Genomic DNA, 27,641 nt, shown 5'->3' with positions numbered 1-27,641 from the left:
TCCTGTTATAGTCCCTGTGTGTTTCCACATCCCTACTGAGCGCCAGCCCTTTGCACACAGGCCCTGATCTCTTTCCTCTTTGCGCTGCCTACAGCCCCCAGGGATGTGGTGGGTAAATGGTCCTTGCATCTGCTACTGGGGAGCGACCCTCCAGCTTTGGCCCACCCCCCACCCCCAAGTCCTGGGGGATGGGGAGGAGGAGGGATGCCCTAATCCCCAGCAATCTGCATAATCCCCAGCAGCCAGGAGCCCCTCCTCCTCTTTCCACTTCTTAACTTCCCACCCCCATCCACAGGAACTCTGTAAAGGGCCAGGGTCTTGGCTGTCCCCTGAGACCAACAGGACTGCTCGATTCTGGTCCCCACAGGTCCAGGCCCCTCCCCCTCCCCCCAAGTAGAGTCTCCCTTCAAATGCGCTTGCCCTGGCAGGCCAGACCTCCCCAAGGTGGAAGGGCGAGATAAGAGCCACCAGGGCTGAGAAGGGGCACCAGGACCTTGGAGTTTTTCCTCGCTCCCCTCGCCACAGTTTTGTCTAGGCCAAAGTGTGGAGGCTAGGTCAATCAAGTCCTCCTTATGCCGAGGAGGAAGAAGGGTCCATCTGGGTAGCCAGACCCAGGCCAAGGGGCCGAGAGGGCAGAAGGACGGAGTGGCCCAGTGCCGGGGGTGGGGGGGGGAGGGAGGGGCTAGTGGGCACACCACACCCAGCACCCACCCAGCCCGCACCCAGCCTGCAGATGGAATTGGCTGAGTCCTGTCAATGCCTTCAGGAGGGGGTAGGTTCATGAGTTTTGGCCCTGGCCACAGGGTGATGCAGGTGGGACCCCCCTCCACCCCCCCCCCCCAACTATGGGTGCCTGGGGGAAAGGGAGAGAGCAATGCCAGGTCCGCACCCCAGGGGAGTGGCAGAGCTGTGGAGAAGCCGGGCCCAGGGAGATCAGGAATCAAAGGCCAGCTTCTCTGGGCTGAGAGGGAGGAGAAATTGGCTCAAAATTGATGAGACATGGGGTACCATTGTGATAATAGTAACAATAATAGCTAATACTAACAATAGCAGCTGCAATGCCAGGTGCCTTCAAAGGGGCTTCTAAGAGGCAGGGCCTATTGTCATCCCCATTTACAGGGTAGGAAGCAGAGGCTCCCGGAGGTTGTAGGTTATCCAAGGCCACACAGAGAGGAGGCGGCAGGGCCGGGATCTGAACTTAGGTTCTCTGGCTCTCAGCCTCCACCGCCCGTAATAACCACCTAGTTAACACTGCTATGCCACGCTTCACAGCATCCCCACTGCCAACCACGTGAGAAGGCCAGGCAGCCTTTACTACTTTGCAAATTAAGAACAGGCTCAGAGGGGCTAGGGCCTGGGTTGAGGCCACCCTGTCCCCGAGGCTGGCCTCACCGAATCTCCAGATCCTGAACGCTTCCTCCTCTGCTGCAGGCACCCGTGTGAACCAAGGTTTTGCCCCATCAGGAAGGTCGTGTGTCGTCGGGCCAGAGACAACGTGAGTTTTCACTGGGTCCGCCCTAAAGAAGATTCCCGGGACTCCTCCAGAGACACCCTCCCCCCTCCCCCCCCACTCCCCCCCCCCCCCCCCCCCCGCCCGCAGGCACCCAGCGCGTGCTTCGCTCAGCGGCAAACACTCCTACCCGCGGCTTCGTGTGGGGGTCGGACGGGGGCGGAGGAAGTGGAGCAAGACTCGGCCTAGGAGCGTGCGTCCGCCCCGGGAGGATGCAGAGGAGGGCAGAGATCAGAGGCTTGCTGGAGGCGGGAGCTGCAGTAGGACGAGGAGTAATCGAGATGCTCCAAATGCGTTTTAGGGAAAGTGAGCGGCTAAAGGTTCGAGAGACAGGTCCACTTGGCCTTAGAATGAGAGCACTGGCAGGAGCGGGATGGGGGGGTGGTCGTCACTGGAGTGACTATTCCTTGGGGGGGGAGGGGTGACGTGATGGCAGTTCAGACCTAGATCATGCTCTTTGTCCCGGGAGGGGAGGACGACGCCTGGAAGAGATCGGCTCCCGTAGAAAACAGGGCTCTCCCCAGGCGGGGACGCCCGCCCCCAAACCAGGGATCGGAGCGCAGAGCTAGGGGCGCGAGCCTCCCCCCCGCCCCCCGCCCCCCGGCGCCCTGGGGCTGGCAGCCTACTCCCGCGCCGCCCGGAGCCCCGCCCCCAGACCGCCAGGCCCCGCCCCAGGGCGCCGGGGCCGCCCGGTCCCGCCCCAGACCGCCAGGCCACGCCCCCTCCACCCGCGCGCAGGTAGGGAAGAGGCGGAGCGCCGGGGCCCCGCCCCCAGGAGCCACCGCCCAGCCGCTGGCCGGCGCCGCTCGGAGCTGCGTCCCGGGGACGTGGGGCCGCAGGGAGGTGAGCGCGGGGTGAAGGGCGGAGCTCGGCACGCGGCGGCCGGGCCGCAGGCGTCAGAGGGGTCCGCGGGGTCCGGCGCGGGCCCGGCCTGGAGCTGCTGTGCGGGGCCCGCGAGGGCGCCCGACCTGCGGAGCGCTCGGGCCCCACGTGGGCCGCGCCCGAGGCTAGAGGCCGGGGCTGGGCTCGGACGGGGCTGCTGGACCCGGGCTGCCGGTCCCTGGGGTTCGGCTGGGGCGAGACGCCTGAGAGGTCCCTTGGCCACGGGTCACCAGATGTAGGGGGCACGACGATTGAGCAGAAGTGTAAAGCCCCCGGGAGGAAGAGAGGGGACTGTCTGGGTACGGGACCGCGCAGTCTCGCCTTCGTTTCAGAAGCTCCTGGAACTCAGACCCTTCCCTCCCCTTTCTCTTCCTGGACGAGCAGCGGGCCGCCGCCTGGCCGCTTTCAGCCTCGCCAGGGTGGAAACAGGTGCGGGAGAGTGGACTCACAGCAAGTTTAGGTCGGAGCTCAGAAATTGGACCCAGCAGTCCCCTCTGTTGCTCCAAGGGCCTTGGGTTAGGTGCGCGTTAGAAAGGATTATGTCTGCTAGACCTACTCTCCCATCCCAGGGCAGAGGGGAAGCTGAGGTCTCAGCCCCTGCCTAACTGGGTGAAAGGCTAAAGGGGGCCGGGGGGGGAAGACTTGCCAGATGACCCCACACGTGAACTGGCTTCTGGTTCCCAAATAATTTAGGACCCCGCGTTGGTGACATTTGCTGGTAAAAGGATGAGCCCAGCCTCTGTGTTCCTGCCACTTCGTAGGGAGGGCAGAGGGGCAAGCAGGGGACTGATTTTTGGTGCCAGGAGATACTTGATCATGTCTGGAGACATTTTGGTTGTCACAACTCAGGAGAAGGAGGGGAGTGTTACCACTGGCATCTGGTGGGTACAGGCCAGGGATGCTGCTAAAAACGTCTTACGGTGCACAGGGCAGCTTCCCACCACAGAGAATTAACCAGCTCAAAATGTCGCTGCTGCGCTGAGGTTGAAAGACCCTGGAGCCGCACCTGGCCCGTCAAGTTACTTCTGGACTGCCCCTGCTTGCCTCAGTTTCCCCAGGGGTTAGGAGAAGAACAGAGTAAACTTAAGTTGTGAGGGCAGTTATTCCCCCAGCAATAGGACTTCCTTTGGTGCCATCAGCCTGCCTCTTCCCTGCTCAAAGCAGGGGCCCTACAGGAAGCAGGTCTGGGTGCTGTGGGGGAGGAGCTGAGTCCCAGGGGCTGGGCACAGGGCCCTCTCAAGGCTCAGTCCTGGAGTGCTTCACCCCTAAGGCAGCCTCCCATGCAGGGTGAGCCAGGACAGCCCTCCAGCTCAAATATCCCCCTGGTGGGGGGGGAGGGAATGGGGACAACTCTGTTCTCATAGATTTTCCCAAAGCTGGATTGCTGAGACAGGCATGGACGCCTGATGCCATGTGACCTGCTGGAATTTTCCCTTCTAACCTGACACCTAACTCTTCTGGTTATTTACACCAGGAAAATAACATCCAAGGACTGACAGGCTTCTAGTTCCTTGTGGCTCTCCAATCTGCTTCCCTCCGGCAATAAAAAGGTCCTCTGTGGCTTGTGGGAACCCTGGGTTAGACAAGAGGCCCCAGGGTGGGTCCCCCAGCTGGCAGAGCGAGGCAGCCCCTGCTCCTGATGTTAGCCAAGGGGCAGGACAGGGGAACCCCAGTAGGGACGAGTCCTTTGAATGGGGCTCAGAAATGTTGGCTCAGTTCTCAGGGGCTGGGGCGGGGGGGCTGTCCTAGAAGGATGGGATGGAATGAAGACACTGTCCCTGCCCAGGAGCCCGGGCCACTCCACTGCCCTCCCTTCCCATTTCCTGACAGTGTCCATTGTCCACGTTCTGTTCACTTCTGGACCCTGGCCTCCTGGACCCCCTCAGAACTCTGGCAGGGCAAGAGGGCAGGTGGCAGTTTCTGGGGGGTTTTCTTGGTGGGTTTTGTTTTTTGTTGTTGTCGGCTGTTTTGCTTTTAAACTTCAAAGGGCTGGAATGGCACTGCCGTCTTTTTGTTGATCGAAAACCCCGGAACAGGGGCCTCTGTCTTTAGTGTCTCTCGTGGCACAAAGCAGCATTCAAGACTTGTGCAAAGCTGCTCGGGAATTAAGCAGTAGAGCCTGATATTGAACCTGGGCCGCGGTTCCCAGGCCCAGCCCCAAAACCCTGTGCCACCTGCTGGTAAACGGCCAGCTGACTCCTATCTGGTTCGCTCATTTGTGAGCTGTAGGTCTCCGTGGTATCCCACACACGCACAGACCCACACTGCCCAGGAGGGCGCTTCTGTTCTTCTCAGAGGAGGAATTAACCGCGGCACAAATACCTTGTAGAGGCCAACCGGGGTCTGAGCCTGGCTCTTCGTCGGTGGTGGTGTTTTCACCGGTGGCTGGAGCCCTTCAGAGGGTTCCCGGCAACCTGCAACAGACTGTGCCCGATGAGACGGCAGATAAGAGCAGGAAGACGCCGAGGGGGTGTGTCTGTGCATGCCCGTACCTGCTCCTGCCCAGGTGACTTCAGCGAGCCACCTGCCACTTCTTTTTGGTTCAGGACGAGTGGTAGCAGCATCGGGGGGGCCCCAGCCTCCCGCCTGCCTCGCGGGGCGGCATCTGGGGAGAGGTGCTCTCTGGGCTGCCTCCCCCCGCCCCCCCCCATCTCTGCACATCCCCTCCGGCCTGTACCACCCACTTTGGAGCAGTGTTACCCTGGCCACCCTCGGGGATTTCCGGAGTGAGCTCACCCGTTTGCTCCCGGGTTCCCATCCAGCTGAGCCAGGCTGGGGGGAGGACTGGCGGGGACGTCAGTGGCCACTGGGAGTGCAGGCCAAACTCACCCGTGGTGGCTGGGCTGGGAAGGGGACCGGGCGAAGCCAGCTCCGAGGATACAGGCCAGGGCACGTGGCCCCACCTGTCCCGTCACTGGGGGGAAAACAAGGGCTTTTCCCACCCAGCCCATAAAGTTACTGTTGCTTCCCTAATGGGAGTTGGAGGTGTGTAAATGAGAATTCATCACCTCGTCTTCAGGGAAGTAGGAGCCCTTGCGTCCACATTCCGTCACTGTGTGCGCTTACCCGGGGACCCAGACACAAGTCATTTGTCTGCCGTTCAGACGCTGCCAGAAGGCATGTTGTGGGGGCGGGGTGCTAGGAAAATGGTCGGAGCTAAGTGGGCAATGCCAATCAGGGATGCCGGCCAGGAGGGTGGGAGGGCGGTAGGAGGGGGATTCCCAGCGTGGGGAGCCAAGAAGCAAGGCCCAGAAGCTGGCGGGCACAGTGGCCTACGAGATAGTGGTCGGTAGGATGAGGGTCACTTAGAGCCCGTGCCTCAGTTTCTTCAGCTATACACTGGGGTAACAGTAGAGCCTCGGGACCAGTTGCCGGGAGGATTCCAGTGGTGTGGCACGTGAAGTCTTGGGGGCCGGGAGCCTGAGGTAGGAGCTGCCACGATAGTGGCATCACGCCTGCTGTTAGGAGCGTGTCTGTGGCCCTTGGCACAGGCCCGTGGGGACGACAGGGGCCTTGCCTCGTGGGCTCTGGGGAGGACTCGATAAGAACATGCTGGAGAGCAGTGCTAGAATGACTCTGTAGGGCGGCTGATCCGGGGTGGGGAACCTCAGCTCCGAGAGGCGGAGGGAAGAGGGAACGGGAGGGTGGGTATCCAAGCGGGAGTGGAGTCTCAGACCAGGAACTGTTGGCTTCTCCCAGCCGGGGCTTTTCCCTGCCTCCCCCCCCCCCCCCCAGCTTTTGTGATGGGGGGGCGAGGGGGTCATGGCGGCGGTGACCCTCAGCTCTGCTCCCTCCGGCCGGGCTCTTGGGGCCAGGAACAGGGTAAGCCATTCAGAGCCTTGGTTGCCTCCTCTACCTCCCACGTGCGGCCCCACAGCCTGTGCCAAGAGCATCCTCGGGGGGGTCCCGCCCCTGCCGGATGGCAGGAAGCATCTTTGTCCTCTCCGGATGGCCCTCTCCAGGGTGGCCCCCAGAAGGCCTGAGACAGGAGGTAGGGGACCCGCTGTGGGATGGGGCCAGAGCAGAACTTGGCACTAAAATCTGGCCTGAGCCCTTGATCTCACTGGTGATGATGAGATAAGGGCAGTGTGAGAGAATGTTTGAGAAAACCCTGTGATAAGCTGAGAAGCACTACCTAAGTGCCAGGTGATGTCATTTCTGCCTAGGGGCTGCTGGGAGGGACTCCTGAGTCTCAGAGGCCCACACCTACACTCGCCCCCAGCCCATGGACCACTGGGTCACCACCCCAGGCCCATTTTTTGGCCGCTTTGCCTCACCAGTGCCTGGGTGGCAAGAGGCATCACTACCCCCTAACTCTGGGGCCTTGGACAGGTGACTTGACTTCTCTGAGCCTCAGTTTCCCCACCTGTCAAATAGAGATCTGTTACCACTGGGGCTCTTGGCTCAGATGTAGGGACCCAAGTGAGCCGTGGTCAACCAGGAATAAAAGAAGCTACCAATCACTGGCCAGCGATAGCGGCCTGGGTTCTGTGCATTCATAATCTCATGTCCTCTCTGTTGGATGGGGGAGGCATCCCCCCATTTCACAGCAGAGGAAGCCAAGGCTCAGTTTCCTCTGGCAAATTGCTCAAAGTCTCCCATCAAGTAGGTGGCCAGGCCAGGGTTTGAGTCCTGTCTCTGTCCTCCCCGCAGCCCTCCTCATTCCTCAACAGGAGAATCCATGCTGCCCCAAAGTGACGCAGGGACTTCGGTGAGTAGGGTTTGCAAATCCCCACATTCCCCTGTCTGAATGGCCTGGATGAGCCCGGGTCCAAGGGCCCTGAAGGTCTAGCAGCCATTGGGGCTGGGACCAGCCCCTTGGAGGGAAGCAGCAAGCTCCAGGGCAGGGTTCTGGGAAGTCAAGTTTATTAGCTCCTTAATGACTGTTTACAAGCTGAAAACTGTTTGCCTGGCATGCTCCCTCCCAGCCGTGGGGCCGGCCTGGGCCTCCAGAAGTGAGGGGGACCCAGGACAGCCCAGGGCCTGACTTCCGGCTGAGTGGTCGTGGGCAAGGTGCTTACCTCTCCATAAACTATGGTAAGCCTTTGTCCCTCTGCTGAATGTCCACCCAAGTGAGCCCTGGCTAATGGTGACAAAGCCACCTAGATTTCAGACTCTATGAAGGAGGCTATGCATAAACAGACTAGGGTCAGAGATGTGAAGTGGCTTGCCTGCAGCACACAGCATTTAGGGCTGGGCCCCTGTCTCCCCCAGTTGGACAGTGTTTGTTTTTTCTTTTGAGAGAGAGCGTACGAGAGAGAAAGGGGGGAAGGGGCAGAGGGAGAGACAGAATCCCAAGTAGGCTCTGAGCTGGGGCTTGAACCTATGAACTGTGACATCACGACCTACGCCAAGGTCGAGAGTCACTTAACCCACGGAGCCTCCCAGGTGCCCCAGTTGGACCGTCTTTTCACCGTCTGGAGCCAGGCCACAAGGAGGTGGGTGGAAAGTAGGTGGACCCCACCCTTGCAAACTCAAGACAGAGCCCTGCTCTGTGTACTGAGTGTGGGCCTGTCTGGAAACAGTCTGGTCACCCCTCGGTGTCAGGGAGCTTCCAGCAAGGGTGAAGTAGGCCCGCCCCGCTCCCCAACCGATGTTGGACCCCATCCTTTCCCCCAACCACTGAGCATGGGCTGGGCCTCAGCCAGTGAAAACCCAACTGCCAGGGGCACCCGGCTGGGTTGGTTCAAGGGTTGGCTCTTGATCTCGAGGTTGTGAGTTCCAGCCCCACGTTGGATGCAGAGATTATGAAATTATAATAATTATAAACTTGAAAACACAACAAAAACCAATTCCCAGCACGGCAGGATCCTAAGAGAGACAGATCCTCTTGCCTGTTTGGAGCAAAGCCCAGTCCGCACCAAGCTCAGGTCAACATGGCTTCCAGCGTTGTGTCCTCCCTTTCTAGGAGCCTCTTCTGCCCCGGTATCTGGCCCAGAAAGAGTCAGGGCCTCTGGACCCCCGATGCCACTTCCTTTTTTTTTTTTTTTTTTTTTTTTTTTTTTTAAGTTTATTTATTTTGGGGGCACCTGAGTGGCTCAGTCTGTTAAGCGTCCAACTTTGGCTCAGGTTCTCACAGTTTGTGGGTTCGATCCCCACGTCGGGCTCTGTGCTGACAACTCAGAGCCTGGAGCCTGTTTTGAATTCTGTGCCTCCCTCTCTCAAAAATGAACATTACAAAACAATTTTTTTAGATAGGTAAAGTTTATGTTTGAGAGAGAGAGAGAGCAAGCAGGACAGGGGCAGAGAGAGAGGGACAGAGGACCTGACGTGGGCTCCACGTGTGCCGACCTCAGCTTCAATACAGCGAGCCCGACGTGGGGCTCAAACTGCACGACCTGAGCTCAACCGACACTCAGCCAACTGAGCCACCCGGCTGCCTAGCCCCCCTGCCTCCTCCCTTCTTCACTGTGATGCTCAGGGAGTAACAGAACTGGGACAGAATGTGTCACCTTCCCAGAGGAGGCTGGGCCGTTGGGCAGAGCACCCCAGGACGGGCCCCTGTGCTCCCTTTCTTCTGTTGTCCCCAAGCTGCACTTGGCCCCTAGGCTCTGGGAGCTGCTGCTTTCCTGGGGTGTGGAAGGGCACGTGCATCCCTGCTCAGCTGCTGTCCCCTCGTGTGCTTCTACGAGCAGCTTCTGGAGTCCAGAAAGTCCCAGAGGGCACCTTGGAGGGCAGGGCCCAGCACTGTGTCCAGCTGGGGACACGTGGCGGCATTGAGTGCCGCCTGCCTGCCCCTGCATGTTGCCAGCGGCTGCTGCATCCAGCTCAGCCAGTTTCCTGGGCCCAGGGCCCCCACAGAGGACGGGGCCTTCTCATCTCCGCCCGCCCCGCTGGTACGCGGTCCTGAGAAAGCTGATGCTGAGAAAGCTGATGCGTACTACAAAGGGGCGTCGGGGTCTGCGGCGCTCTAAGAACTTGGCCTCCCCACCCCGGACTCCACAGGCTCACAGCCTCAGCCTGGAGCCCGGGGCCCGCTTCCTGGGTCTGTGGTCGGCCCTGCTACCTAAGCCACTCTAACTGGGTCAAGGGGAATCCAGAACCTGGGGTCTGGTGGGGACAGTGGGGACAAGCCAGCAGGTCCTCGAGCCCCTGACTGTGCCCCCTCCTCTCCATTCTTTACCTTCTGAACTGAGTGAGCAAAGCCCCTAAAGGTGTGGGGGTGAAGACATGGGGGCTCTCTGGGCCGGGGTCCTCTGTGGGTGCGGCCTCTCCCTGTGCAGGGCAGGGTGAGGCTGGGCTGAGCACAGGTGCCAGTGTAGTGGGGAAGTGGGTGCTGGCAAGGGACGGAGAGGCCCGCGGACACTTCCTGCTGGCTTCTCTAACTCTGACCGGGGAGTGACTTGGAGTTCAAAGCCTCCAAGGGGGACGTGGTGGTCCCTTCCCTGTCCGTCTCCCCGCGTCCTTTGCCTTCCTAAGTCCTGATCCCTGGCCCTCAGAGTCGCCTCTGCACTTTCCCGGCCTTTGCTCCTGGCCCCACTCAGCAGGGCAGGGAGGTGCGCGGGTGAGTCACTGGCCATCAGGAAGCCCGTAGGGAGACGGGTTAGACAAACGACCGCCTTTACATAAGCGCCTGGGCCCCCCCCCCTCCCCGAGCTGGAGCAACTTCCCGAGGTCAGCAGAAGCCAGGGTTTGCCTGGGGGTTGCACAGTGGGTGAGGGCCAGCTTCCTCTTCGCAGCTTTCTAAAAACGACCTGGTTCCCAGAAGGGCTGTGGTGGAGGGACAGGCCAGTTTCAGTTTCTATGGCAGGGAAACAGGGGAGAGAGGCCACTTCCTTGCCCCTGGCCGTCATCCTGTCATCCTGTGATTCATCAGGGGACAGACAGGTTCCCCGCAGCCCCGAGCCGCCTCCCTTCCTTCTGGACCTCCCGTGGCCCACTCACCCACCACGGCCAAGTGGCGGTTTCTTTATTTCCTCGGTTCAGGGGACCTGTGCCGCCCCCCCCCCCCCCAGGAGGTCCCCTGAACTTCCTGATCCGATCTGGTGGCTGGTAGTGGTTTCCCTCTGTCCTCTACCAGAGGGCATGCTTGCCCCTTGCCCGAGTCCCTCCCTCCCTCCCCTTGGTCCCTAGTTCTGGCCACACGCAGGCTAAGCGCTGATGTCAGCTGCCACGGCTCATTCCCTGCCCTGGGTCGTGAAGTCCTCAGAGGCTGGGGATTCCGGAGACCCCGTCCACCATGGGCAAGACCAGGGGAGCATTCAGAAACCTGCTAGGGTGCATCGGTGACAGGCAGGTGGGGAGGGGATTGGGGGCCCCTCCAGCGCCCTGTCTGGATGTGTGCTGCCAGATCTTGGGCAGGGGACCTCTCCGGCCGAGGCCGGGCTGTGACTGTCGGGATAGGGCTTAGCTGGTAGTGCCCAGCCCCACCCTTTGTGAAGAAACCGGGTTTTCTGTGGGCATCACTGAGTGCTTTCTGAGTCTGCATTTCTGTCATGTGCGCCTGGCTGCCGGCAGCTGGGTCACACCACTGGTTGTGGGCGTGGTGCAGGGGTGACAGAGTGTCAGCCCCTGGGTCCCTCTGGGTCATCTGAACTGTGCACTTCACTTTTTCTTTGGATCTGCCCCACCCCACCCCACCCCGGACGACTCCACCCTCAGTCCCCTCTCCCTACCCAGGCCCCTTCGAAGTCTTCCAACTACTCTGGGCAGGGGCTGAAGGTCCTTCTGGGGGAGGGCCCCAGCGAGGCCAGGACCCAGCTTGCGCAGGTGGCATTGGCCTCGCTGGGTGGGACAGGCTCTCAAACTCTCCACGCTCCCCCCACCCCGACCCGGAGGCTGGCCGCTGCACCAGCCCAGGGGGTCTTGGAGCAGCGGATGTGACTGTGGGCCAGGAGGAAGCCCTGTCCCAGGATGTCACAATTTCCTCTGCAGTGAGCAAGCATTTCTGGGGCGTGGGAGACATGTGTGGGGCGGGGTGCTCCCAAAACTCCAGCACTTTCTGTCTGGGTTCCTCCATGACCCCACCACACTACCGGCCCTACCCTCTGCCCCCTGCCACTCTCGGGAAGGAACTGGGATTCTGGTGCTTCTGCACAAGTTTGGGGTCAGTCTCAGGAGCAGGCTCACCCCTCCATGGTGGAGAGGGGCTGTGGGAAAGTGGTGTTTTGTACTAAATGTGTGGGCCTCGTGGGCATCAATACTGGGCCATCACCTCGTCCAACTCCCTTGCTTAGCAGTGAAGGAGAGGGGGGAGGGTAAAGTTTCTTTACAGGCCAGGATGTGGCCTTGGCCACAAAGATGGTGAAAATGGTCTTGGGTACCATGCTGCGCCCCAGGAAGGCACGCGCGCAGCTCTGCCTCTGTTTTCCAGGGCCAGGCCGCTTCTCCTGTGACCCCCAGAAGTGCCCTGGGGCCGGTCCAGTCTCCCCAGTCCTACCGCCTAAGGTTGTGTCTGCCCTTATTTCTGTCAAGACAGTGGCACAGATGGTCTGCAGCACAGCGGGTCCCAGGCTGGGGAGTCTGGGCTGTGCTGGGGAGGGGGGAACAGGGGACCCAGTGGGGGCTCATTCTGGGACAGCATCTGGTCACAGAGCCACAGCAGGGCAGTGGGCACTTTGTGGAGCTTTCCAGAGTGGGCTGGGTGCAGGATGGGGGGAGGTAGTTTTGGTCCAGGGTCCATGTGGACTGACAGTCTGCAGCCATGCATGCGCCCCCCCCCCCCCACCTGCCTCCCATCCCATCAGCCCTTAGCAGGGGCCTGATTATTCCAGACCTGCCTCTGCCCAGGGCCCAGGCCTACGCACGGGCAGATCTCTGCAGAATGCCAGGAGAGGCAAGTGAGAAAGTGGTTGGTTCTGTCTGGTGACAGGGCAGACTTCCTGGAGGAGGTGACATTTCACCTGGCGTCGCCCAGGCAGACAAGGTGGAGCCTTGTGCGGCCAGGGGAGGTGCAGGGCCTCGGACAAGAAAGTGGGGGTTTGGGAATCTGCAGGGACACTGGTGTATCAGGTGGGGGCCAGGGCAGGTTCTGAAGGGCCCTGGGTATCTACTCCAGGCAAGTGTGACCAGCCCTGAGTTCCAGAAGGATCCTACATGCTTGATGAGCTCACCCAAGCTTGGACTCGGCAGCCCTATTCTCCCAGCCTTCTTCCACCGCCTGCCTCCCTCCCTCCTTGGTGCCAGTTTCCCAGGACAGTGCCTGCCTGGTGCCCTCTCACTGCACCCTGGTCCCAAAGGAAACTAAATTGGAGAACTTTCCGTGCAGGGGCCCCAGGTGAGGCTGTTGTCTGGGAGCTGTCCCCAGAGCAGACGCGAAGTGGGATCTGAGGAGCCAGCTGGCCCAACGCTAAGGCCCATCTGCCCGTGATCTCTGGGCGGCCTCATCGTCCACGGCCAGTCTGCCCTGAGGTGTGGGGTCGGGCCTCCCAGCACTTTGCGGAAGAAAGAAGGATGCTTGAGTCTGTCGGTCAAACCCAAAGCAGAAACATCCCGGGCCCCCAGCTCTTCCTCAGGACCCCCTCTGGCACCCACTCCTCCCCCCCCCCAAAGTTCCTCCTATGGTTGGAAGCCTTTGTTGCCCCGTGGAGTCAGAGGGAGGGCGCAGACCGGCCCCCAGCCTCTGGTGGGCCCCACGGCAGCCCCTTGGGCCCCTCTTGGTAACCCCGGGCCTCTGAGGAACAGAGTCTAAGTGCTATTGAGTATAATTTCCCTCTGGGCTGGACTCCACTGTCACCCTGATAGGGGGCCGTCCAGCCCCCAGTGTCCTCTAGCTTTGGGCTGGGTGGGGGGTGGCTCCTGTTTCTTAAAGAGACCCAGCTGTTCCCTTCCTGGCTGTGTGAGCTTGGGCAAGTTACTTAACCCCTCTGAGCCTCCTCCCTTCCCAGCCACAAAAGGGGAGCGATGGCAGATGTCTGTTTTGAAAGGTGTCTTGAGGACAAAATGGGATAATGCGTGTGAAGGGCCAAGCCAGGCCTGGATGCATGGGAATACTTGACCTGTCCTGCCTCTGGTAGCTGTCAGGGTTCTGCTCCCCGAGGGTCTGCTGCAGAGTGTGCCCTGTGCGGGAGCTCCTAGAGCGAAATATCACAGAGTTCTTTACTTTCAGATGCTTGATCTTATGTTGTGTGGATGTGACCTGGATAAATCATTTAAAGAATGAACACAACTTGTGGGGCATCTGGGTGGCTCAGTCGGTTAAGCGTCTGACTCTTGATTTCAGCTCAGGTCGTGATCTCACGGTTCATGGGATCAAGTCCCACGTTGGGCTCTCTGCTGAGTGTGGCACGTGCTTGGTCTGTCTCCCTCTTTTTCTTTCTCTCTCTCTCTCAATAAACATTTTAAAAAATGTTCTAAAAAAAAAAAAAGAACGAATATGACTTCTGAATCGTTTGAACACTGTCTGAAATACCTGCCTTACTCTAATCGAGAGGAAATGTTGAAGGGAGCCTGGGTGGTTCAGTCAGTTGAGCATCCGACTTCGGCTCGGGTCGTGATCTCGCGGTTTGTGAGTTCAAGCCCCATGTCGGGCTCCGTGCTGACAGCTCAGGGCCTGGAGACAGCTCCTGATTCTGCGTCTCCCTCTCTCTCTCTGTCCCTCCCCCGCTCATGCCCTGTCTCTCTCAAAAATAAATAAACATTAAAAAAATTTTTTTTAATTTTTTTAAATGTTTATTCGCTTTTGAGAGAGACAGGGCGTGAGCGGGGGAGGGGCATAGAGAAAGGGGGGACACAGAATCCGAAACAGGCTCCAGGCTCGGAGCTGTCAGCACGGAGCCCGACGCGGAGCTCGAACCCACAAACCGCGAGATCACGACCTGCGCCGAAGTCGGGTGCTCAACTGACTGAGCCACCCAGGTGCTCCCCCCAAAAACAATTTTTTTTTAAAGAAAGGAAATGATCAGAAGACAGCCAGCACTTTGTGTTTAAGTTAAACGTGTGTAGTGAAGTTATGTTGAAACAGGAAAAATAAAGTAGAGGCCACCCTGATTTGGGGTTCCTAGCCCAGAGCGGGGGGGGGGGGTCCTTGCAGGTGGCTTTTTAGGCAAACCCTCTGAGGCTGGACCCCCCTGGCTGCCCGGCCGTCTGAGCACCCAGCTCACCGCCAAGAGGGGTTCTTACTCCAGGTGGCGAGAACATATCCTTTAACCCCTCACCCACGAGGCCGGTGGGATTACCCCATTTTACAGATGCAGAGACTGAGGTCAGGAAGATTAAAAGGTCCTTGGTCCCAACGCGCCTGCTTGAGTCTGCCCTTCCTTCCTTAGAGACTGCGCGCGCCTAAGGAGCTGCCCTGCTCGGCCTGGAACCGGCTGCCTTTGCCTCTGTCCACCTGCCCACACAGCTGAAACTTGACCCCAGAGCGTCTGCAGAGAGTGAGGGAAGGACTAGAACATACTAGATCATGCTCTGAAGACCCCTGCGACAAGACCCAGGAAGCTGTGAGCTCAGCCCAGATCCGAAGGTAGGAACCCGGTTAGCAGGGGGTGGGGGGAGGGGCAGGGCTGGACCCAAGGCACCAACTGCTTTGCTCATTTGTTTGCTTTTCAACATGTACGAACTGATGCCGTCTGTGGCCGGGACTCCTCTGGAGGTGGGGGCGCAGCAGTGAACAAGGCAGAGAGAGAGGGAGGCAACCCCGGGTAGAGTGACGGAGAGACTTGAAGGGAGGGGAGGGCCAGGGGGCTGCTTCAGGCAGTCAAGGGGGGCTCCTCGGAGGAGGCAGTGCTCCGGCTGGAACCAGAGTGAGAGGAAGGAGCTACCTGTCCCACCGTGTGATGATCTGACGTGGGGATGGAGGGACCAGCGCAGGCAGAGGCCTGACGTTTGGGGAGCACCTGCCTGAGACTTTTTTTTAACAGCTTCATTGAGCTACAATTCACATTTAATTCAGCACAGAGCCATGAGAGCCATGAGATCACGACCTCAGCGGAAATCAAGTCGACCACTTAACCAACTGCGCCACCCAGGCGTCCCTTGTGTCTGGCTTCTTTCGGTTAGCATAAACATCCTTAAAGTTCATCCCTGCTGGACCATGTCAGCTCTGCCCTGCTGTTTGTGACTAGTCATTCCATTGTGTGTATGTGGGACCTTCTGTTGGTCCGTTTGTCTGTTGATGGGCATTGGGGTCGTTTGCACCCTTGGGCCCTGCTGAATATGCTGCCGTGAACATTCCCGCCCACGTTTCTGTGTGCGCATACAGCCTGGGCGTGTGTCGTGCATTCTGTCATCTGATGCCCAGGGCGCCTCTCTTGGTTGGGGGGAGGTCTTTCCCCCATTATAAGGTGAGGGCTTGGGTGACCTGTGGTCAAGTGCAGGCCTCTGTGCAGGTCAAGCCCAGAACCACCCACCTGCGGCGTGCTTTTGACCGTGACCCCTCGCGGCGCCCCTAGCCGAGCTTAGCAGGTGCGAGACAGTCAGGGGCCTAGAGTGGCCAGGTCGGGGGCAAGGAGGAGACAAAGCCACTCAGGGCTCAAAGCCCCCAGTGAGAAGCTTGGACTCCATTTTAAGGGAGAATGGGAAATCGTGGGACACTGTTGAGCAGAGAGTGATGTGGTGTGATTGGTGCTTTTAAAAGGTGACTTTTGTTGTTACGTAGAGGACGGTCATGAGGGTGGGGGCTCGAGGGGCGGCGGGTGGACTGTTCAGGAGGCTGCCTGTGGTCCTTCGGGTGAGAGAAGACGGTAGCTTTGGTGAGGCCAGGTAGAGATGGAGGGGACGGACAGACTCGGGACAAACGTGGCTGCTGTCACCCTCTGTCACACGTCGGCCCCATATGCCCTTACCCGGGAGGCTCCCGTGTGACTCCCTGCGTCCGTGCACAGCCCGGGGTCAGCCCTGCTGTATCAGCAGGTGGATGTGGCGCCCCTGGCCTTACAGGAGGGGAGGAGAAACCAAACCCGCTCCAGCAGCTTCGGGAAGTGGGGAGAGAAAGTAGCCGCAGATTTTAGCCAGAAGAAGGGCAGAGTGAGGGATGAAAGGAAGAGAATAGAACAGGCAGAGGGCCTTGATTCTGGTGGAGTCAAGGGGGAAGTGGGGGCTGGTGACCGGAGTGAGAGTAGAAAAGCCCCAGATCGGGGCGGAGTCAGTAAATTGCCACCTCCTTCTGGCAAGGCCGTTTCCCAAGATCCATTGAGATTCAAGATGAACTTACTCTTCAACCCAGCAACTCCACTTCTAGAAGTTTGTCTTGGGTTAGTGCTGGGACAAGGACCCGGTCTGGGTCTAGGCAGGGGTGTCGGTGAGCACCAGACACAAGTCCAAAATGCCGAAAACACCCTCAGCTGCCATCAGTCTGGAATTGGTTTAATCTTGGTATGTTCCACTCAATGAAATCTTGGTAGTCACTCAATGAAATCTAGGGGCGCTGGTGTGGCTCAGTGGGTTAAGTGTGACCGGCTCTCGATTTCGGCTCGGTCGTGATCTCACAGTTCGTGAGTTCAAGCCCCATGTCGGGCTCTGCGCTGATCCTGCTCGGGGATTCTCTATCTCCCTGTCTCTGTGCCCCAGCCCACCCCCCCCACTGTCTTTCAAATAGATAAACATTTTTTAAGAAAAGAAAAATAGGGGACATCTGGGTGGCTCAGTCGGTTAGGCGTCCAACTTCAGCTCAGGTCATGATCTCGCGGTTTGTGAGTTCGAGCCCCGCCCCGCATCAGGCTCTGTGGGGACAGCTCAGAGCCTGGAGCCCGCTTCAGATTCTGTGTCTCCCTCTTTCTCTGCCCCTCCCCCACTCACACTGTCTCTGTCTGTCTCTCAAGAATAAATAAACATTAAAAAAAAGAAAAATAGGGTAGCTCTGTGTGCATTGATGGGACAAGATGCACACACTATGGAAGAAAACTTGTGGCAGGAGCATGTGTAGAACCCAAGTATGTGTGTCCTTCCAGCTGCAAAGAGGCTGTTTGGTGGCAGATGGGGTGACAGGCAGGCCATGAGCTCACTTTCTGCTTTATAGGTCTTCTGGGTCTGAGCACATGTCACTTTTATGGTTGGGATATAGCGTTTTTCCTCCATGAAAAGAGGGAAGTACCAGACAGGTGGCAATTTCAGTTACCTTTGAGAAAGGAACCAGGCAGCCTAGGGGACAGGAACCAGCATGGTGGCTTTCTCTCTATCTGCAATCAGGCTGAGCAGCCACTTCCTTGCTAGAAACCCAGAAAGCACCTGCTCCCCGCACAGCTGTGGACCTCTTCTTTGTGGCCAGCGCACCGGGTGGCCCCGGAGCCTTCTCCTGGTCCTCCCCCAGGCCCTGCCCCGAGATCAAAGGCAGGGCTCTGGGTCCCAAGAAGCTGCCCTCTGGCCCCTGGCCTACTTTGACCAGGCTGACAAGGCGGCCAAGGTCACCTGGCAGCTCAGTCCTTTGCCCTCAGGCTCCTTTCTGGGTGTGGTCCTGCAGTGGGAGGAGGTGGAAAGGTGGGGATTTCTCAGGCCCCTGCCGGCCTGGAATGCAAAGGAAGGGCGAAGGACGGAAATAGACCTTCTTGCAATAATACCCCACCCAGGTCAGATTCCGTCTCTCGTGGCGAGGTTTAGACCCCAGAGTTAGTTAGGCCTGACCTGGGCCACCTGCCCTGGCACCAAGGTCCCCGGTCCCCTCCCGTCTTGCCACCTCTCGACACACTCGTGCCCCCCTCCCTGTTTCCACTCCAGCCGCGCTGCCCCCCCGCCCGCCATGGCCTCCGCTGACAAGAATGGCGAGAGCGTCTCCTCCGCGTCCAGCAGCCGCCTGCAGAGCCGGAAGCCGCCCAATCTGTCCATCACCATCCCTCCACCCGAGACCGCGGCCCCTGGCGAGCAGGCCAGCATGCTGCCCCAGGTAAAGGGACAGGTGAGGGGGCAGCCTGGAGGCTCGCCGCCCTGCCCCAGACAACAGCCGTGCCCACACAGCACTGTTCGGGCTGAGGAGGCCCCTTCTGCCTGAGCCCCAGCTGCCTGTGTAGCCCCTGACTTAGGCCTGTGCCCCCCTCCTGCCTTTCCAGATGTCACAGTGAGCGGGCCCCGAGCGCAGGTGCCGGTCTCCGGGTGATCGCTGTGGGTCTCCCGGTGGGAAGTGCGGTCCTGAGAAAGCCTCCCGGTTCCACCCGGGACTGGCTGTTTCCCTTTCTGTCTAGGCCCTGCCACACCACCCCGCCCAGGGGCGAGGGCTGTCACACTTGGGGGAAGGGGCCCCCGCGCTGGGCATCAGCAGCCTGACCCCGCGGCGCCTGGCTCCCGTGGAGGATGGAAATGAGCAACGTTTCCAACAGCCTGGACCAGCGCTTCATAAAGGGCTCATTGAGAGCAGGCTGGAAACAGTGTCCTGGGGCATACAGGGGTGCTGTGTTGGTGCCACCCACTCACCCCGGGGGGCTCTTCCTCCTACAGGGAACCAGGAGCTAGGAAATCACGCTGGGGGTCACTGAAGAGTTAAAAGGTGGTGACTTTACGTTTGGAAGGAAAGCAGCTCAGGGCGTGTAAATTGGGGGTGAGGCTTGTTCTCCGTGCTCTCACGCAGGGAGCCAAAAAAGAGCCAGCCCGGGCTCTGGGCTCCACCGAGTCCCAGCCTGTCCTCCCACAGAGGCCCAGGAACCCAGCCTACGTGAAGAGTGTCAGCCTCCAGGAGCCACGGGGACGATGGCAGGAGGGCAGCTCAGAGAAGCACCCAGGCTTCCGCCGCCAGGCCTCCCTGTCCCAGAGCATTCGAAAGTGAGCACCCTTCCCGCCCCCCCCCCCATCCCCGGCAGCCCTACGGACCTTCTCCGGGCCTGGCCCCTGGGTCCCCTTCCTAGAAGGAGCGGGAAGGCCTTAATGAGCGGCCCTCCCTGCAGGGCTGGAACGTGAGAATCCGTTAACACCGTGTTGGGGGGGGGGGGGGAACTGAGGCCCAAGGGCGATGTGTGCCTCGTAGAAAGTCACAGGGTGGAGCCTGCGGGGTGGGTCAAGGAGCGGGGCTGCGGGGGGAGGCACCGGCCCACAGAGTGACTCCGGGAGGCCTGCCCACCCCTTTCAGCTGGTCATTGGGTACCAACCCAGGGGCAAAAGCGGGGAGCCGATCTGTCCCCCTCCACTGCACACACACGTGCCTTGTCGCCTGTCGTCCCCTGCCCACGCACGCTGTCACCTCCCACATCCCCTCCCCTGGACACAAGTGCACGGCACCCTGCCCCCCTGCGTCCCCCCTGCACGTGCCCTGGCCCGCTTTGGTCTTCGTCCCCGCGGCGTGCCCACCCCCGCGGCGCTCTCGGCTCCCGCAGGGGCACAGCCCAGTGGTTCGGGGTCAGCGGCGACTGGGAGGTGAAGCGGCAGCATTGGCAACGCAGGAGCCTGCACCACTGCAGCGTGCGCTACGGCCGCCTCAAGGCCTCGTGCCAGCGGGACCTGGAGCTCCCCAGCCAGGAGGTGCCGTCCTTCCAGGGCACCGAGTCTCCAAAGCCCTGCAAGATGCCCAAGGTGGGTTTGGGGGGGAGGGAGGGGCGGCGGCAGTGGCAGGGGACGGAGCCCAGGGGCCCGACCTGCTCCCTCCCTCCCTCCCTCCCTCCCTCTCTTCCAGATTGTGGATCCACTGGCCCGAGGACGGGCGTTCCGCCACCCTGACGAGGTGGACAGGCCCCATGCCCCACACCCGCCCCTGACCCCCGGGGTCCTGTCCCTCACATCCTTCACCAGCGTCCGCTCTGGCTACTCCCACCTGCCCCGCCGCAAGAGGATGTCTGTGGCCCACATGAGCTTTCAGGCTGCCGCCGCCCTCCTCAAGGTGAAGATGCCTCTGCCCGGCCCCCGCCGCCCCTCCCTCCCTCTCTGTCCCCCCCAGAGCGTCCCCCAAGAGCTCACCTGGGCGCATCCCTCTGTGCCAAGGGCAGCGGATGCATGAGGTTACCCGGCAGAGAGGCCCGGGGCCTGGCCCATGGCCTTCCAGCCCCAGAGCTCCAGGGTTTGGGAAGCCGGGTTCTGCACCGACACGGGCCGGGCAAGTCGGAAGTGAAATGTGCAGTCAGTTCACCCGAGTTTACTCGGCCCCTGTGATGTGCTGGGCACGGGGGCTGCAGAGTGGCAGGAGCCAGTGTCCCTGCCCTGGGAGAGCCCCCAGGCCCGAGGGGGCAGTTGTCACTAGTCAGTGTGATAAGTGCCGGGGTCGGTGCAGGAGAGGCACTCATGTCAGGGAAGCCACTTGAGCTGAGCCCAGAAAAATAAGGAGAAGTTCCCCAGGAGAGGAATAGCTTTCTCAGCAGAGGGAAGGGCCCACGCAGAGGCCCGGAGGTAGGAGGGGGCATGGCACGTGGGGGTCAGAGAGGGGGACAGGGGCACGGTGTGCCGTGCCGCGGAGCTGGGGCTGGGGGAGATGGCCCGAGTTTGGGGAGTCAGGGTGCGGAACGAGTGGTGGCGAGCTAGCTGCCCAAGTCAGAGGGCAGGACGTCGGCAGGGAGAGGAAAACAGCCAACTACGGGGAGAGCGCTACGTGTAGGGCTATGGAAGATGGTGCCCTGTCTCTGGCCACGCCGTGCCCGGGGAGGATGGGCTTGACAGTCCCTTTGGAGCGGGGGGGCCTGATGCCCGTGCCTCTGCCCTGTCACAGGGGCGCTCCGTGCTGGATGCCACGGGACAGCGGTGCCGGGTGATCAAACGCAGCTTTGCCTACCCCAGCTTCCTGGAGGAGGACGTGGTCGATGGGGCAGACACATTTGACTCCTCATTTTTTAGTAAGGCAAGCATGGGGTGTGGGCCTCGGGAAGAGGGTACGGGGTGGCCTGGGAGCTAGGACTGGTGACCTGGCCTTGATCATGCGCTGCCAGGAGCCCCTGACAGATCCAAGGGCCCCCTGGTTGGAGGGATATGCTGCTGCCTTGCGGAGCTTCTGGGCCCCTGTCTCTCCGTCAGGGACCTGGCGGGGCAGGTGCCAACCGGGAAATCATGAGGGCTCCCAGGCACATGCCCTGCACCTCCCTCCCCAAGAGCCTGTCCCGCTCTGTTCTGTCCTTGAATTGAGCTGTCGGGAGCAGTATTTGGGACAGTGACTCCTCACGCTGTCTTTCTTTGTGTCCCCCGCTCCACCCCACCCCAGGAAGAAATGAGCTCCATGCCCGACGATGTGTTTGAGTCTCCCCCGCTCTCTGCCAGCTACTTCCGGGGGATCCCACGCTCGGCCTCCCCGGTCTCCCCCGATGGGGTGCAGGTCCCTCTGTGAGTTCTGGGCAGCCTTCCTCCAAGCGGAGGGAAGTGGTGCGGTGGGGAAGGGCTCCCCCAGCCCGCAGCAGGTCCCTCCCGGGCCCCCTTCTGGGATGTGCGGGGAAGGGGCAGCCGGCTGAGAGCCCTCCTCCACCAGGAAGGACTCCGGCCGAGCCCCGGCGCCCGGGGCCAGGCGCAGCAGGCGCCTCGCCTCCACGGTGAAGCACTTTGCCTTTGACCGCAAGAGGCGGCACTACGGCCTGGGCGTGGTGGGCAACTGGCTGAACCGTAGCTACCGCCGCAGCATCAGCAGCACCGTGCAGCGCCAGCTGGAGAGCTTCGACAGCCACCGGTGAGCCGCGAGGCGGCCGGCTCCGGGCGTTGTGGGCGGCGTCCCCGCCCTCAGGTGCAGGCAGAGGGCAGGAGGGCCGAGGGCCACCCCGGGAGGCCTGGGAGCTTCCGGCTTCCCCGGGACCCTTGCCTGCAGCAGCCCCCTTACTCACCGAGCCGGCATTTGGCGAGCACCCCCTGCGGGTGAGGGAAGCAGGGACGAGTCCCCGGGGTTGCCCTGCGTCACCCCCGCGTCACGACCATGTGCGTCACCCGGGAGGGGTCCCCGGGCGCTTTGCTGCCTCTTCACCCTCCCTGTTTCCTTGGCCTGTGTCCTCAGCCTGGCTCCCGAAAGCAGTGAGTCGACAAGCGTGCGTTGAGTGCTATCCCCCACTGGCCCCAGAACAGCTCCGACAGGAGAGACCGGGAGGGCACGCTGGGCCAGAGGGACGGTCAGAACCTTGGGCTATGAGTGAGGGGAGCGTGGGGCAGGATGTGCACAGAGACCTTGGGGGAAATTAGAGGATTGGAGGAGGGCAGTCCTCCCAGTGTGCGATGGGCAGTGACCTGATGGACATTAAACCCTGATTATAAATAAGTAATAACGAGGATAGCAAGCGTCCCAAGGAGGACGGAGAATGAGAATGAACTGGTGAGGAGGGGTGCAGCCAGCGTGAGCAGGAGTTAGCCGGGTAAAGAGAGATGTGAAGAGCATTTCTGACAAAAGAGGCACCGTGTGCAAAGGCCCTGGGGCCGCGAGGATTGTGGTTTGTTCCAGGAACTGTAAGAGAAGAATGTGGGTGGGCACAGTAAGGCCTTGCAGCCAGCAGGAGGGGGCGATGTTGGACTTAATTCCAAGGTGGCAGGAAGCCATCTAAGGGTTTTAAGCAGGGAGAGACATGTTGGAGTGCATTTTTTTTTTAACGCGTATTTATTTTTGAGAGAGAGAGAGAGAGAGAGTGTGAGCGCAAGTGGGGGAGGGGCAGAGGGATACAGAGGACCCGTGCTGATAGCAGAGAGCCGGATGCGGGGCTCGAACTCACGAACCATGAGATCTGACCCGAGCTGAAGTCGGACGCTTAACTGACTGACCCACCCAGGCGCCCCCTGTAGGGGCTGTGATGTCACTGTGACGAAGGATGAGTTGGAGGGGAATAGAAGGGGAGCTGATGGGGGCTGGGCTCGACAGACTGAGGGATGTGATGTGGGTTCGGCTCCGCTGACCCCAGGCCTGTGTCCCCAGGCCCTACTTCACCTACTGGCTGACCTTCGTCCACATCATCATCACGCTGCTGGTGATCTGCACGTATGGCATTGCACCCGTGGGCTTTGCCCAGCACGTCACCACCCAGCTGGTGAGCCAGGCTAAGTTAGGGGTGCTCCGCTCCGGGGGTCCCACCCGCCCGAGAGGCATCAAGCGTCATCGGGCACCGAATCCCTCCCATGGCCACAACCTGGCCCGTGCAGGAGGGTGCTCTGGGCTCGCCACAGCTTTACCCCTCAGCCCTACCCTGGCATGGGGAACCCCCTGACCCCCCTCCCTCTGCCTCTGCCCCAGGTGCTCAGGAACAAAGGTGTGTATGAGAGCGTGAAGTACATCCAGCAGGAGAACTTCTGGATCGGCCCCAGCTCGGTGAGGGGCCCGGCGGGTGGGACAGCACCACAGCAGCAAGGCCCTGGGCCCCGTCACCTCCAGCTGGGCAGGGGGTCGGCTTGCCCAGGGGCCCCCCTCGTCAGGGGGCCCTCAGGGGAGACTCAACAGAGTGGCCAGGTCGGGGCCCACGCTTACTCTGTGCCCTCCCCCAGATCGATTTGATCCACCTGGGAGCCAAGTTCTCGCCCTGCATCCGGAAGGACCAGCAGATCGACCAGCTGGTGCTTCGGGAGCGAGACCTTGAGCGGGACTCGGGCTGCTGTGTCCAGAACGACCACTCGGGCTGCATCCAGACCCAGCGGAAAGACTGCTCGGTAGGGCCAGCCCTCCGCTTGCCCTAGCCTTGGGGAGGGCCCCTGGAGGACCATCCCCTCCCTCCTTCCCGGCCCCACACACCCCTGTACACGGGCCAGCACGGGGAGGGTGCCGACCTCCCCAGAGGAGCGGAAGCCAGGTCTTGGGAACGTCAGCCGGGGGTAGAGGTCTGGGAGATGGGTCTGAGCCCTGGGGACGAGGGGAAGAGCCCCTGTCCTGGAGGGTCCCTTGCCCACTCTCACGGGGACATTCGCCTAGTCGTAACCAACCCTCCTCCACCCTCCAGGAGACTTTGGCCACTTTTGTCAAGTGGCAGGATGACACGGGCCCCCCCATGGACAAGTCTGATCTGGGCCAGAGGCGGACATCGGGGGCAGTGTGCCATCAGGACCCCAGGTACGGTCCCGGGGTGGCCCACCGCTGGGCCACCCATGAGAAGACGGCCTTGCGTATCCTGCCCGTGGCTCCTGCAGGGATGTTGGAGGGGAGTGTGGCAGGCTGGGGGGCGGGACACAGCTCCTCATTTTGCCCCCTCTCACCCCTGCCTCCAGAACCTGTGAGGAGCCAGCCTCTAGCGGCGCCCACATCTGGCCCGACGACATCACCAAGTGGCCAGTGAGTGTCCGGGGTGGAGCATGGTCTAGGAAGGGCAGGGAGGGGGTGCCTGCCGCTGCCCGGGCCCAACCCGGTGTCCGTCCCGGCAGATCTGCACGGAGCAGGCCAAGAGTAACCGCACGGGCTTCTTGCACATGGACTGCCAGATCAAGGGCCGCCCGTGCTGCATCGGCACCAAGGGCAGGTGAGCCAGCCCGGGCACTCTGCCCCGGGCACCCTGCCCAGAGCTTCCTCTTATCCTCTGGCACCACCCACCACCCCGGGCCAGTGTCCTCCCTACCTGGTGACTCTGGGGTCACCCGTGGCGTGAGCAGAATGAAAGGGAGCTTGCCCCGGAGCTGTGGTCCCCGCAGAGCGGCACCCCCTTCCTGCCAGCGATGCCTGCTGTGGCCAGGCCTTGAGCAGCAGGTGAATGGGCAGGAGTCCTCAGGGCCCTGACGCATCCCCTGGCCTCCTTGTCCCCCCAGCTGTGAGATCACCACCCGGGAATACTGTGAATTCATGCACGGCTATTTCCACGAAGAGGCAACACTCTGCTCCCAGGTGAGGCAGGGCCTGGCCGGGCCCTGAGCGTAAGGAGGTGAGCGCCGCAGCCTGCTGGAGCTGGCCTCGTGCCTTCCCTCCCGCAGCAGGTACCCGCCTCTGCCCCCCCCACGTCAGGGCCAGCTGGGTCGAGGGCACTGACCTCCACGCGCTTGCCCCCAGGTGCACTGCTTGGACAAGGTGTGTGGGCTGCTGCCCTTCCTCAACCCCGAGGTCCCAGATCAGTTCTACAGGCTCTGGCTGTCTCTGTTCCTCCACGCTGGGTAAAAGGCCCCTCGCTGCCCGCCCCTCCCCGCCAGGCCCCTGTGATGTCTGCCCGCCCCCGCCCCCCAGAGACCCCTGGAGGAGGGCTCCCGGGCCAGCGCGCAGCCGCCACGAGCCTGCAGACCCCGCTGCCCCTGCGGTGCCTGGCTGGCAGCCGCAGGCAGAGGCGGGACGGCTGACGCCTGGTGCGCCCCCTCCCCAGCGTGGTGCACTGCTTCGTGTCTGTGGTCTTCCAAATGACCATCCTGCGGGACCTGGAGAAGCTGGCCGGCTGGCACCGCATCGCCATCATCTTTATCCTCAGCGGCATCACCGGCAACCTCGCCAGTGCCCTCTTCCTCCCCTACCGGGCCGAGGTAGGCACTCGGAGGGGCGGGGCAGGGGGCGGGGCCGGCTCTGCTGCTCCCCACCCCCACCCCCCCACTGGCTCTGCCACAGAGACACACGGCGCCCTCCCAGGCCAGGTTCAACAGCAGATGGACAGCTAAGCTGTGGGCTTATTGGCCGATCCCCTAATCCCCGGGTGCAGGGGAACAGCACTGCCCCTGGGTCGTGCTCAGGCATCCCTTCCGACTTTCCCAGATCTTGTCCCTCCTTTTGTTCGCCTCTGCTTCGTTTCTCTTCGTGACCGCGACCCTGCCTGCGTACCTGCCTGTCACCTATCTGTGGGTTGAGCTATATGGAATCGCCAACGCCCAGCCACTCTAGACTCACGGAAACAGCGAGTTTTTTGATCGGTTCAGTCTAACGCTGTTGGCTCGCTCAGGGTCTGTCTGTCCCGCCGTTCGCTGCCTGGAGCGGGCTTGTCTGTCGCGTTGATTGCACTGACCACCCACTGGGCCTGTAGTAGGTCCCCAGAGTTTGCAGAAAACGTGGGTGCCGCAAGCCCAGCTGTGGCCCAGCTGCTGCGGCTGCTCCCTGACCCCCTCCCCGCCCCCACCCCAGGTTCAGGGTCCCCACGCCTGGGAGGAGCCCACCCATAGGCTGACCCGGGTCCCCGGGGGCTCCAGGCTTCCCCCTGGGGCGCCTGGAAATGACCCTTCTCCCCTCCCCCACCCGCCCCAGGTGGGCCCGGCCGGGTCGCAGTTCGGCCTCCTCGCCTGCCTCTTTGTGGAGCTCTTCCAGAGCTGGCAGCTGCTGGAGCGGCCCTGGAAGGCCTTCCTCAACCTGTCGGCCATCGTACTCTTCCTGTTCGTCTGCGGCCTCCTGCCCTGGATCGACAACATCGCCCACATCTTCGGCTTCCTCAGCGGCCTGCTGCTGGCCTTCGCCTTCCTGCCCTACATCACCTTCGGCACCAGCGACAAGTACCGCAAGAGGGCCCTCATCCTGGTCTCGCTGCTGGTCTTCGCCGGCCTCTTCGCCTCTCTGGTCATCTGGCTCTACGTCTACCCCGTGCACTGGCCCTGGATCGAGTACCTCACCTGCTTCCCCTTCACCAGCCGCTTCTGCGAGAAGTACGAGCTGGACCAGGTGCTGCACTGACCCCCTGCCCCCCCCGGGCGGGGCATCGCTGCTGCTCACGGGGCGCTGAGGGCCCGGGGCCCCGGGCCGGGCTGCAGAGCGCCCCCTCCCCCCGGCGCTCCGGAGACCCACTGCCAGGGGCCCGGGCCCTCCCTCCACCAGGCGAGACGGTCACAAAGGCGGGTTCCCCCGGGGCAGCGAGGCGCCCCCTTCCTCAGGCTGGGGGACACTCCACGCACGGGCTTCTCTGCAGCTCAGGGGCTCAGGGCCATGCCCACCCGTTGCTCCCCTGCTGGCGGGACCACTGCCTAGGGGTGGGCTTCTTTCTTTCCCAAGGTCCTCAGGCTTCGCCCATCACCCCCCTCAGCCTCTGCTGGTGCCCCCCGGCCACACACACACACCCCATTGCTGTGAGCGTGCCCTTACTGGGACGTGGCCAGGGTTCCCACACCTGCCTCACCACACCAGCCCTCCTTCCTGTTTCTCCTCCCCTCTCTGCCCTAAGAGCCCGGGCCCCTCGTTCATCGGTGGCCTGGTGAGCCTGCCCTTAACGCTCCTGGAGCAGACTTGTGGGAAGGGCTTTGCCACAGTCTGGGGCAGAAAAGAGCAAGGAGGCACAGCTGGGCTGGGAAGCTGAGAGCCTTTGCTTGTTCCGAGCAGACAGAGGCTGTCCCCTCTGTGTCCCTCTTGGCCCTCTCTTGGAGTCAGTGTTCTGCCTCATGGGGCTGGCTTCGAGAAGGCCGGCCCTACTCCACTCTGCCTCACTCCTGCCCGAGTTGGGGCGGGGGCTGGGCTACTCACTCCTGCCCGAGTTGGGGTGGGTTCCCCAGGGGTTGCCCAAGGCTCGGTCAGACCCATTTTTTTTACTGGTTTATATTAAGGTTCTAATTTTTAAAAGTAACGCTAACTTTATATGGATGATGTCTCAAATGTATTAAATGATACTCTTTAGAAGTAACATCTTTTGACCCGAGGGGCTCT

The 27,641-nt window shown here is 61.4% G+C and overlaps 1 protein-coding gene across 6 annotated transcripts; it reads left to right on the top strand.

The window, feature by feature from the left end:
* Positions 1-1,375: 1,375 nt before the first annotated feature.
* RHBDF2 (rhomboid 5 homolog 2) lies at positions 1,376-27,628 on the top strand. Of its 6 annotated transcripts, none has more exons than XM_027052190.2 (20): positions 2,267-2,353; positions 7,046-7,103; positions 14,599-14,795; positions 17,984-18,149; positions 18,891-19,018; positions 19,567-19,762; positions 19,863-20,066; positions 20,886-21,014; positions 21,372-21,490; positions 21,633-21,827; positions 23,049-23,160; positions 23,364-23,438; positions 23,612-23,773; positions 24,061-24,170; positions 24,326-24,389; positions 24,479-24,573; positions 24,857-24,932; positions 25,095-25,195; positions 25,399-25,552; positions 26,262-27,628. In XM_027052190.2, the coding sequence occupies exons 4-20, from the start codon at positions 18,006-18,008 to the stop codon at positions 26,679-26,681; spliced, it is 2,484 nt and encodes an 827-aa protein (XP_026907991.1). In that variant the 5' UTR covers positions 2,267-2,353; positions 7,046-7,103; positions 14,599-14,795; positions 17,984-18,005; the 3' UTR covers positions 26,682-27,628. The 6 variants fall into 6 exon arrangements, with proteins under 6 accessions (XP_026907996.1, XP_026907990.1, XP_026907991.1 ...); XM_027052191.2 differs by lacking the exon at positions 2,267-2,353 and adding an exon at positions 5,591-5,817; XM_027052195.2 differs by lacking the exons at positions 2,267-2,353; positions 7,046-7,103 and adding an exon at positions 1,376-1,495.
* Positions 27,629-27,641: the final 13 nt, after the last annotated feature.

The sequence above is a fragment of the Acinonyx jubatus genome, chromosome E1 (assembly GCF_027475565.1).
Source record: "Acinonyx jubatus isolate Ajub_Pintada_27869175 chromosome E1, VMU_Ajub_asm_v1.0, whole genome shotgun sequence".
Taxonomy (NCBI): Eukaryota; Metazoa; Chordata; class Mammalia; order Carnivora; family Felidae; genus Acinonyx; species Acinonyx jubatus.
The sequence above is the reverse complement of the archived record's forward strand: the minus strand, read 5'-3'. Positions and strand labels throughout refer to the sequence as shown.

Bases quoted from the DNA above. Each gene is read 5' to 3' on its own strand.
- RHBDF2 (XM_027052195.2), top strand. From the start codon at position 18,006: ATGGCCTCCGCTGACAAGAATGGCGAGAGCGTCTCCTCCGCGTCCAGC. The intron at 21,828-23,048 runs GTGAGCCGCGAG...CTGTGTCCCCAG, and splicing joins GAGAGCTTCGACAGCCACCG to GCCCTACTTCACCTACTGGC. The intron at 25,553-26,261 runs GTAGGCACTCGG...CACCCGCCCCAG, and splicing joins TCCTCCCCTACCGGGCCGAG to GTGGGCCCGGCCGGGTCGCA.